Consider the following 12,215-nt stretch of genomic DNA (forward strand, 5'->3'; position numbering starts at 1 on the left):
ATATTATGCCTAATGTCCTATCTTCTGCATTTGCTCAAACTCTTAGTAAAAATTTTTTCAGTTAATGTACTAGAATTGCATAATCAGTAAGCATAGTTATTTTGGAGTTTTTGGTAGCTGGACCACAAGAACATTAGAAGGCTTTACATAGGAGATACTTAAGTTTTGTTTTTATTTTTTGCATTATGAGTTTATTTTAGGTTACATTTAGGAAAGTAATGGTTTATAGCTACTTAATATAAAAAAAATAAATCAATTTTTTGTTGAAAATTTTTTTTATTGTTAAATTTCCCTTTTTTCCCCCTGTGGAGTCTTAGACGAAGAGGAGAATGTGATTCCCAACTTTTTCTTTGTTTCTGAAAGGATTCCTACTGAGCAGACGGGATGGAGATGTATCTGAGTTTGACATCATCCATTTATTTGTTGGATGGTGCTGTGGTTGGAAGTGTGAATTGTGATAGAATAACTGAATGGCACACTACGGAAAGCTCTCTTAGGGCCTTGACATCCAGGAGGAGTCCCAAAGCTGAGTAACAATGTCACAGAGAGAATGAGAACTGGGAACCGCCCACCAGGAAGAGCGTGTGTGAAAGCCTGAAAGTGGAAGAGGACAGTGTAGTGGACGCGCTGACTGTGTGGCTGGTGTGGAGAGAGAGGCCAGCTAATAGTTTGACAACTTTTTTTCTTATTTAGCATTATCATCAAGACCTCCATTTTTAGTTTGGTCAGAGAAAAGCTTGTAAAGTTTAAGTGGTAAAGTAGGAAAATGTATAATTGCTTGAACTTTATTTTAGGTAAATTTGAAATAAAGTTGCTGGTTTTGTGTGTGTGTTTGAGCTATAATGCCTTTGTCTTACTGTCAGTGTGAAATGCCATTTGTCATTTATGTTCCAGTTTGGAAAATGATCATGACTCCCAGAGGATGAAGAAGGCTCTCTCAGCAGGGAGGGCAAGGGAAGGAGGGAGGTTGGAGATGGCAGTCTTGACCATCATTCTCCTGACATTCTTTAGGGTGATGAAGAAACGTTTGAAAATTACTACCGGAAGCAAAGGAAGAAGCAAGCACGCCTGGTTCTGCAGCCACAGTCGAGTGTGGTGAGTGCGAGCCCTTGTGCCGTGACCTGTGCCATCAGCCTGTCCCTGGCTGTAGTTTTCCTGTGCTGTGACCTCTGCCATCAGCCTGTCCCTGGCTGTAGTTTCCCTGTGCCGTGACCTGTGCCATCAGCCTGTCCCTGGCTGTAGTTTTCCTGTGCCGTGACCTGTGCCATCAGCCTGTCCTGGCTGTAGTTTTCCTGTGCCGTGACCTGTGACATCAGCCTGTCCCTGGCTGTAGTTTCCCTGTGCCATCAGCCTGTCCCTGGCTGTAGTTTTCCTGTGCCGTGACCTGTGCCATCAGCCTGTCCCTGGCTGTAGTTTTCCTGTGCCGTGACCTGTGCCATCAGCCTGTCCCTGGCTGTAGTTTTCCTGTGCCGTGACCTGTGACATCAGCCTGTCCCTGGCTGTAGTTTCCCTGTGCCGTGACCTGTGACATCAGCCTGTCCCTGGCTGTAGTTTCCCTGTGCCATCAGCCTGTCCCTGGCTGTAGTTTCCCTGTGCCATCAGCCTGTCCCTGGCTGTAGTTTTCCTGTGCCGTGACCTGTGACATCAGCCTGTCCCTGGCTGTAGTTTTCCTGTGCTGTGACCTCTGCCATCAGCCTGTCCCTGGCTGTAGTTTCCCTGTGCCATCAGCCTGTCCTGGCTGTAGTTTCCCTGTGCCATCAGCCTGTCCCTGGCTGTAGTTTTCCTGTGCCGTGACCTGTGACATCAGCCTGTCCCTGGCTGTAGTTTCCCTGTGCCATCAGCCTGTCCCTGGCTGTAGTTTTCCTGTGCCGTGACCTGTGCCATCAGCCTGTCCCTGGCTGTAGTTTTCCTGTGCCGTGACCTGTGCCATCAGCCTGTCCTGGCTGTAGTTTCCCTGTGCCATCAGCCTGTCCCTGGCTGTAGTTTTCCTGTGCCGTGACCTGTGACATCAGCCTGTCCCTGGCTGTAGTTTCCCTGTGCCATCAGCCTGTCCCTGGCTGTAGTTTTCCTGTGCCGTGACCTGTGCCATCAGCCTGTCCCTGGCTGTAGTTTTCCTGTGCCATCAGCCTGTCCCTGGCTGTAGTTTTCCTGTGCCATCAGCCTGTCCCTGGCTGTAGTTTTCCTGTGCCATCAGCCTGTCCCTGGCTGTAGTTTTCCTGTGCCGTGACCTGTGCCATCAGCCTGTCCCTGGCTGTAGTTTTCCTGTGCCATCAGCCTGTCCCTGGCTGTAGTTTTCCTGTGCTGTGACCTCTGCCATCAGCCTGTCCCTGGCTGTAGTTTTCCTGTGCTGTGACCTCTGCCATCAGCCTGTCCCTGGCTGTAGTTTTCCTGTGCTGTGACCTCTGCCATCAGCCTGTCCTGGCTGTAGTTTTCCTGTGCCGTGACCTGTGCCATCAGCCTGTCCCTGGCTGTAGTTTTCCTGTGCTGTGACCTCTGCCATCAGCCTGTCCCTGGCTGTAGTTTTCAGAGCATGTAAATATTTATTGAGCACCTACCATTTCTAGTAATTGATTTAGGTGCTCACAATAGTGAGCAAAGCTGGGTCAGTCCCTTCTCTCATGAGTTTATATTCTATTAGGAAAGATAGACGTTGAATTAAATACAGACGAACAAGTACAATGTCAGGCAGTGGTAATTTGTTTCTCATACTATGGTAAATTATGTGCTATGATTCTTTGTCACACTGAACAAAACAACTGAAGACAGTAGATAGACTTTTTTTTGTATTTTTATTTTTAAATATGTGTATGTGGCTGGGGTAGGTTTGTTTATGTGATTAGGGTTACCTTCAGAGGCCAGGAGAGCATGAGATCCCCTGAAACTGGAATTACAGGTGGTTGTCAGCCTCCTCATGGGTGGTAGGAACTGAACTTTGGTCCTCTGTAAGAGCAGCTAGGGCTCCTAACCACTAAGCCATTTTTCTAGCCTCTGTATAGATTTTTTTAAATTAGATTTTTCTTAAATGTATTAGGGATCTGCCAGGAAATATAATTAAGTTAAAACTTTTGACTGTGGTGACATTTACATGACTAAATGTGTTTGTGAAAGTTCATAGATAATACACATGAAAAACACCTCAAAATACTGACTATAACCTAAGTGAAGGCAGAAACCCAGGTAGGTTTAATGAGGCATTGAGTGTAGCTTTTATCCTAAAAGGATTTCTGGGATAGGAAAGAATGATTTTGAGTGATACAGGGCCAAATCTAGAGCCCTTCAAGCAGATGCCCTGAACGAGGTCTCCTTTCTTAAAGTCAGGGGCTTTAGGGAGTGTAAAGCCCATTATTAAGATAATCAATAGATAAAGCTATCTAAAAGCCTCTCTCAACAATTAATGACAAATAAACTAGCCTTAAAAACAGACAAGAGATTTAAATAGACGTCTTATTAAAGATACACAAATGTTCATTATAACTTTTCATCAGGAAAATGTAAGCAAAAACTACAATGAATTACTGCCATGTTATGGATGCCTTACATTAAAAAGGTTGACAGTATAAAATGCTGGTCAGGATGTGGGACTCAACAACTGGATTCTCTTATACTTCTGGTGGGTATAAAATAATATTACTGGGAAATGGTTTGACAATTTGTAACAATAAACTATTGTGCAATTCTACAGTCCCCCTAGGTAGTTATTTATGAGAAATGATAACATAACTTTCCATAGTGACTCACATATGACTGATTATAGTAGCTTTATTCATAAATACCAGAATCTAGAACCATCCTCAATGTCTGTGAGCTCATTAGTAGACAAATTACATCATTATGAATAAACATATTATTGTGCTTAGATATATAGAGTAACACACAAATATGGCTACATTTTTTAAGCACCATTCTATATGAAAACATTCAGATATATGAAATTGGTACAGTGTGGCTTATGTAACTGAAATTTTTATTTTTTTTTAATTTTTTTTTTGGTTTTTCGAGACAGGGTTTCTCTGTGGTTTTGGAGCCTGTCCTGGAACTAGCTCTTGTAGACCAGGCTGGTCTCGAACTCACAGAGATCCACCTGTCTCTGCCTCCCGAGTTCTGGGATTAGAGGCATTTGTTTATTTTTGAAGCAGAATCTCACTATGTAGTTCTGTCTAGCTTGGCTCTAAACTCAAAGAGATCCATCTGTCTCTGTCCCCCAAGCTGTGATTAAAGACGTGCACCACCATGCTCAATATACTACCTAATATGTATTTTTAGGATTTTTTTTTTTTTGGTTTTTCGAGACAGGGTTTCTCTGTGGCTTTGGAGCCTGTCCTGGAACTAGCTCTTGTAGACCAGGCTGGTCTCGAACTCACAGAGATCCGCCTGTTTCTGCCTCCCGAGTGCTGGGATTAAAGGCATGCGCCACCACCGCCCGGCATAATTGAAATTTTTGAAAAGACAAAAACCATAGGACAAAGTGGGTCAGTGGGGGTCAAAGACTGGGAGTCTGGCAGAATAGTTTACTGCAGAGGCGTGAGGGAGCTTTGTGAGGTATATCTAGAGATATGTGCATATCTTTGTATCTTGGATGGTAATTGTAGAGCACATAATTTTGTCAGAACTCATTGGTAGAGTGCTGGCTTAGCATGCTTGAAGTTTTGAGTTCAATCCTAGGCAGCACACCAACAAACGAGGACAAAAATAAATAGATCCTAGAAGTTCTTAGAGGGATGAGATGCTCTAATAAGCCTGCAGCGTCCTCAGCTCTGAAGGAAAGTTCCTGTAAGGCTAGGGTTCAGTATCTAGTGAACATTGCTGTTGTGTGGTAACTTAGGATGTTTCATGAGCTTTGTGGAGTAACTTCTTGAAGAATAAAAACCATTTAGTGGGGTTAAAAAAAAAAAAACAAGCCTGGAGTAATGAAATAAAATATCTATCTATCTAAGTGTTGATTATTGTAAACCTATAAACGTTGGATAACATTAATTCAGACATACAAAACAGAATTGCCATGACTCCAAGGAGAAATGGAAAGAACCCACAAGCATAGTAGATGACTTATAAACCAAGTAGACAGAATTCCATTAAGATGCAGGATATGCTTAGTTGGCTTAATTTACTGGGGTATAGGGAACCTCGTTTTTAGAGTTGAAAAAGCACACTTTACTCAAGCATATATGTAATGTTTGAATTTTTTGTTATAATACTATGCTATATAGCAACTATCAGAAAATAACAAAACTTTATGTTATGTAGAGTACATTTTCTTTTTGCAGTGTTAGAGACTGAACCTAGCTCCTCACAAACATTAGATAATAAGTACTATGTCACTGAATAATTCTATCCCTTTGCATTTTTTTTTAAATCAGTGGTTAAAAGTTACTCTTCTGGAGGAACTGACACCTTCTTATGTCCTCCTTGACACCACATGCACATGATACAGAGTTGCACACTCAAGCAAATACTCATACCCATAAAATGAAAATAAATATTCCTTCCCCCCTGCCCCGTGTGTGTATATGAGTGCTTTAGTACATTTGTGAGATCAGGGGACAACTTGAAGGAGTTGGTTCTTTTTACCATTTGATTCCTGGTGACTGAACTCATATTGTAGGCTTAGTGGCAAGTGGTCTTCACCTGTGAGCCTTTTGGTCAGCACTTGTCCTGTTTTTAAGTTAAAAAGTATTAACGAGGCAGGTGAGATGGCTCAGAGGATAAGGGCACCTGAGACCTGAGTTCAGTGCGTGGGACCCGCAGGGTGGAATAAAGAACAGGTTCCTGCAAGCTGTTCTCCATACATGTAAACAGATACACCTAAATAAATGTAATACAAATAATTAACACAAAATATTAATGATCTCACTTCCTTCAACTGAAAGAGACCCTGATGTTTGAAAATCTTACCACATTTATGGGATCCACTCTCTTAGTTTCTTTTCTAGTTGCTGAGATAAAATAACCTGACAAACTCACCTTGGTGTGGGGGAAGATTTTGTTAGCTCGCAAGTCCAGGCCACTGTCCTTCGAAGCAGGAAGACCACAGCTTCAGGAATGAGAGAGCTGGCCACATTAAATCCACATTTAGAAGAGCGCAGGGGCTCCAGGCATGCTTCTGCTCCACTCTTTCTTTTAAACTGGATGAATGAATGAATAAACGAATAAACAGACGAAAATTCAGGCCTCAAGTGCAGAAAATAGTGCTGCCCACTTTTAGAGTAGGTCTTCCCAAAATGAAGTAATCAAAGTAAATCCTCCCAGAAATGACCATAAACCAACTTAACCTAGATAATCTCCTGCTGAGGCTCCAGACTGTGCTGACAAGTAAAATCAGCCGTCATCTAGAACTTACTTGGGATATAAGGTGGTTCATATAAACAAATTTATGGATAAAAATCAGATAGAGTTTTCCTCTATGTTTTTGTTAAAGGTTTATCAGACAATTGCTCATGTTTTTCAGTGTCTGTGAATGTTCATGTGTGTGCAGGTGCACGTGGTGGGTGAGTGTGTGGCGGGCAGAGGACAACCTTGACTGTTCCTTAAGTGCTGTCCACCTTGTATTTTAGAAAAATAAATTTTTAAATTTAAATATAATTGTGTCACTTTTCTTCCTTTCAACTCTTCCCATGCCCCGCCTCCTTCTCAAATCAGTAGCCTCATTTTCTTTGATTACTATTGCTATGTATACATCAATATGACCTGTTGAGTTTATTTTTGTTGTTTATGTATATGTGATTTCAGAACTGACCACTTTGTACTGGTTTTTTTTTAGAGATACAGAGTTATCCATTGGCCTGAATCTTGCCAAGTTGACTAAGCTGGCTAACTGGCAAGTGAGCCCCAGGGATCTGCCTGTCTCCCAAGCACTGGGACTACAAGCATGTGCTACAATACCTGACTTTATTTGATATGTTTTTTAGAATTTTTAATTACATGTGTATGTTTATGTGTATGAGTATGTGAATGTGGGGTGCAGGTGCCCATAGAGGCCAGAAGAGGGCATCAGATCTGGAACTGGTTGTGGGCCATCTGACATGCAAGCTGGAAACTGAACTTGGATATTCTGCAAGAGCAGTAAGCATGTTAATTGCTATACCATTCCTCCAGCCCTACATCTGGCGCTTTGAACATAGCTTTTAGGGACCTAAACTCAGGTTCTCAGGCTTGTAAACAGCCACTTTACCAGCTGAGTTATTATCCTGGCCCACATGTTTTTTCCATATTTTCATGTTTGTATGTGTTACGTATTTCACAGTTTCATGTGTCTCTACACATTTTTTAATGTGTGTATGTGTGTGTGTGTGAATGCATGTATGTACATTCAGTGTTGTGGAGGCTGGAGGTTAACGTAGGGATATTATCCTCAACCTCACTTTCACTTTATTCTTTGAGGGAGAGTCTCTAATCAAACCCAAAGCTCACTGATAGCCTTACTAGCCAGCGTACTCTGGGGACCCCCTTCCTCTTCTACTGAGTCTAGAATTCCTGGTAGGCTGCCATGTTCACCGAGCATTTACATGAGTTCTGACCCTCACACCTGCCAAGCAAGACTTCAGCTATCTCCCTAGCCGTACCCTGGCCCATTTGTTAGCTAATTGACTTTAATTATAGATGATATAAAAGTGTTATGGGTGGTACTTAAAAGGTTTTGGGCCTGGCAATGGTGGCGCACACCTTTAACCCCAGTACTTAGGAGGCAGAAGCAGGCAGATCTCTGTGGACGACAGAGTGAGTTCTAGGATAGCAAGGCTATTACAGAGAAACCCTGTTTCGACCCCTCCCCCCAAGTTTTTTGTAGAGGATATAATGTTCTCATAGCTAATTGCAGTCTATCACCTGATAGCTGTGTGAGAATAGATCATACTGGGAAGCCTAGAATCCGAGACTATGTAGGATGGTGAGGTATTAGCTCAAGTGAAAGACAGAAGTAGCCTCTGAAATCCCACTTACCTTTAGACTTATTTAATATCTCTCTCCTTTGGAATGTACATTCCATGAGGGCCTGCAAGATGGCTTAGTGAGCAGGATGGTTCAGTAGGCAGAGCTGCTTGTCTGCTTTTGTTTGATTCCTGGATCCCAAGTGAAAGCAGAAGGAGACAGCTAACTCCATACAGTTGTCTTCTGACCACCCCATGTACTGTGGCGTATGTGTCCATATATACACACATACAATAATAAAATTGTTTTTGAATGTACAATCCATGAGAGAAAGAGATTTTTGTTAATTTGAAGTATCTGTGGTACCTTATTAGTAAGTAGAACTTAGTAGTTTCTCAATAAATATTTATCAGTCAAGTTATAGTGACTTGAAACTTTTGTTACTGTATTTATTGTTTTAAATTGATTTTTATTTTTCATTTTCAGCATGAAACAGTTGATGGCTATAGAAGATATTTCACTCAAATTGTAGGGTACGTATATAATATGGAAAAAAGCTATTACTAATTTTATTAAAGTTTGTTAAATGTCAAAAATATTTTCTACTTGAACTTTCTCCCTTTCTTCTCTAAATACATGCTATGTTGATAATTGCCATTGTAGGTTCTTTGTGGTGGAGGACCATATTTTACACGTGACCCAGGGACTAGTAACCAGGGCATACACTGATGAGCTGTGGAACATGGCCCTTGCGAAGATAATTGCTGTCCTTAGAGCTCACTCCGTAAGTTAGACCATTTACATTAACAGTTACGATTCAGCTTGATTTGTATAGTGTGGAAAGCTGCATCTTTATCATCCTGCCTCTCTAGGCAATTGCTCAGATTTGTAAGGAGTAACATCAAGGCGTCTGCCTGGTTATATCAGGATGCAGTTCTGGAACTGCCTGGGGCTTCTCAAGATGCTTTTATTTGAGCCTTACAGAAAGGGAAGAATTAGGCTAGTCCATTAGTTTCAACCGACCTCTTCATTAGACCACCGAGCAACACTGTGAAGAAAGGGGTTTTAATTATTTCAGATTTTTGGTTTCCAAAATCAACTCTACCATAAAACTCAGTAAAGCTTGTTTGAGAATATTTATAGATTTTAAAATCTACAGTTTTTACAACTTGGACTCGCTTGAAATAATAAACTTTCATGAGAGATTATTTTTTAATGGCTTAAAATTAAATGACCAACTATTTTCTTAATGCCCTTTGTGGAAACAGCTAACATGCTAGAGCTGTAAGCATTATTAGGTTCATAATTGGTCAGTGTGACTTTAACTGAAGATAGTTTTAGTAGTTTATCTCCAGTAAAGTAGCCTTATATTTAAAATTTTGTAATCAATTACTATAATTGGTAATTAAGATTTAAAAGAGGTGAAAGAAAATTTTATCATATTTAGATTACTAATATACTTTATGTTTATTAGAAGTATAGAATTATGATAAGAAGTATAGATTTGTGAAACATTGCAATAAAACTTTAAAAAATATTTTAGTGAATAAAGTATTTTGGGGCTGTTGGGCACGAAATCCAGGGCTTCATGTATACTAGCAGGTGTCCTGCCTCTGAGCTAACCCTTGAATGCTGCATTTTATCATGGGTTATATTGAAATCAGCTCTAAATAGTACATTTATGCTATAGTCCTCTTAATTCCATGACATTAAATATGAAATTATAACATAGTAAATATAAATCATGTTCAAAATCTTTTTGTTGTTGTTGGCATTTTGGTTGTTTTTCCAAATAGGGTTTCTCTGTGTAGCCCTGGTTGTCCTGGAACTCACTCTGGAGACCAGGCTGACTCACAGAGATCCATCTGCCTCCCGAGTGCTGGGATTAAAGGCATGTGCCATGACCACCTGGCTCACATTCAAAATCTTAAGTGTTATTAAGAGGCAGTGTATTGCTCTGTTCTTTTAAAAGTATTAATTTTCTTTCAGCTAGTTACTAAGAAATACCTAAATTGCCATCTTATATTGGAAAAGGTAATATCTATGTCTTTTGTTAGATGGAGTAGAAGTGTATGGTGTATATGGAGACCACGGCTAGCATTTGTAACTAGTTTCTCAGCAGTCTAAAGATTTGCAGAGACACAGCATCCCTTCTTTCACATGACCTTTTACACAGCATGCTCCGTTCTCTTAAACATGTAACTGAGGCGAGGCAAGCACCTTGGATCTAAGGAATCCAGATTTTAATTTTATTCTCAGACTCCCAGATTGAAGGAAAAGTTTCAGGTTCTTATTTTTTAATTTTAACTTGTTTCTATTTTTCTATGTGCCACCCCTGCCCTCCCCCTCCCCCCAACCCCACAGTCTTATTGCACTGACCCTGACCTTGTTCTGGAGTTGAAGAATCTCATTGTCATTTTTGCGGACACTTTGCAGGTGGGTGTTAACCTAATGTGATTGGTGGCAATTTCAGGTGTGCAAAGACATAAAAAATATAGGCTATATTTTATTGTATTGTAGATTAATGGTAGTAAGTCAATAGTAAAAAAGTTTACTTATAGATTGACATTCTCTTACCCAAAACTATATGCATTGCTTCCTTTGCAGTTTTGAAGCTTGGACAAAGCTCAGGAGACACTGGCACCTTTTAAAATACGAGCCATTTCAGTAAGAATATAGTCTTTTTTTTAACTTTAAAAAAGGCCAGATATGGTGGTGCCTGTCTGTAACCTTTGCTTTCAGGAGACTATCAGGAAAATCTTGAGTTTGACCCAGCTTAGGCTAAATAGTGAGATCTCAGGGTCAGGGTAGGTAATTACCCACTACATAGGGAGATCTCATGTTGCTTGCTGTTGGTGAGGTGGCTCAGCAGTAAAGGCAGCTGCTACCAAGTCTAAGAACCCGAGTCCCATCACTATGACCCACATAACGGAAGGAGAGAACTGACTCCCACAAGATTTCCTCTGACCTCCATGTATGCACCCCTCACACACAGGTAAATAAATAAGTACAATAAAAAATTTCAAGGTACCAGTAGTATAAAAATATTTCAGAAATGCTAAATGAAATAAAACAGGTTTTTCTGTCAGTTCTCAGAACAAATGTATACCTTAGTCTTCCAAAGGGACATGGTTTTTTAGTATTTCCCAGTATATGTGACTATGTAGTGTTCCTTAATCATGTGATTGACTATGCAGTGTTCCCTAGTATAAGTCACAATGCAGCATTCCCCAGTCATGTGACTATGCATTTTCTCTAGTACATGTGACTATGCAATATCCCCAGTACATGTGTCTATCCATTATTCCTGGTACATGTGACTATGCAGTATTCCCCGTACATGTGACCTTTGAACCTTTTTCTTTCTCTTAGAGCATTTTTTTAAATCTGTAATTTTAAAAACTATGCTTTGGGGCTTGAGAGATCCATCATCAGCTAAGAGTCCACTTTGTCCTTCTAGAGGACATGAGTTTGGATTCCAGCACCCTTGTCAGGTGGCTGCAACGATCTGTAAGTGTAGCTGTAGGGAATCTGATGCCTCTGGCTTCTGGATACCTAGACACATGTGGCATACACAGACAGACATACAAATATGCTTTTTATGGTTTGGAAAATGGTGGTATGAACTATTTGCTTCATTATAAGAGTCTTTGAATAGTGGTTTTCTTCTTAAAGAAAAGATTTAGCCAGCTTCTTTGTAAATTATTTTATTACCTATTGATTAATTTGAAATTTGATATCCCCAGAGTAATGCAGAATGTCCTATAAATTTTGTGATATGTGTATCCATCATACTGATCTCCTTGCATTGATAAGTTTTGTTTGGGGCTTTCTTAATTTTAGGGGCTTCTCTGTGAGCAACTCAACTCAGCTTTCCTTAATGAATGAAACATTCAGAGTATGCTGTAGGGCCGTGGTTCTTTAAGCTGTCATCAGTCTGTCAACTGCTTGTTAGGTTCATGACAAAATAAAGTGATGGGATCATGAAGCACAAAGTTTAGCTCTGTTGGCATCTTTCTGGGATATGCAAGATTTACTCCAGTCTAAGTAGGATCATGGGTTTATATTGTAGTTCAAATGCCTCATCTCCTTGTAAGACTATTGCAAACAGTTCTAAGACCAGTGTTTTGAAAACAATTGGATCTAGAGTATTTGATAGATTCTACGCTACAGAGAACCAAATAAAATTAAGGAGGTTTAAGTAATGGAGACATTAGAAAAACAACAATGTTGTTACGTAAACTTTTGAAAGCACAGTTTTTCGTTGAGACCACGTCTTGTGTCTTGTTATGTACCCCAGGCTAGCCTTGAATTCCTTGTTTCCTATCTCCACCTCTTGATAAGCTCCACCT

At 40.4% G+C, this 12,215-nt stretch overlaps 1 protein-coding gene across 1 annotated transcript in view; it reads left to right on the top strand.

Annotated features, from left to right (window-relative positions):
• The window catches only part of Exoc6 (exocyst complex component 6), a 138,929-nt gene that overhangs the window by 39,578 nt on the left and 87,136 nt on the right, over positions 1 to 12,215 (top strand). The window contains exons 9-12 of the mRNA XM_075973922.1: positions 1,012 to 1,095; positions 8,350 to 8,396; positions 8,527 to 8,647; positions 10,228 to 10,299. Coding sequence (XP_075830037.1) covers positions 1,012 to 1,095; positions 8,350 to 8,396; positions 8,527 to 8,647; positions 10,228 to 10,299 — 324 coding nt within the window. The remainder of the gene's footprint in view (positions 1 to 1,011; positions 1,096 to 8,349; positions 8,397 to 8,526; positions 8,648 to 10,227; positions 10,300 to 12,215) is intronic.

The sequence above is a fragment of the Microtus pennsylvanicus genome, chromosome 5 (assembly GCF_037038515.1).
Source record: "Microtus pennsylvanicus isolate mMicPen1 chromosome 5, mMicPen1.hap1, whole genome shotgun sequence".
In the NCBI taxonomy this organism is placed as follows: domain Eukaryota; kingdom Metazoa; phylum Chordata; class Mammalia; order Rodentia; family Cricetidae; genus Microtus; species Microtus pennsylvanicus.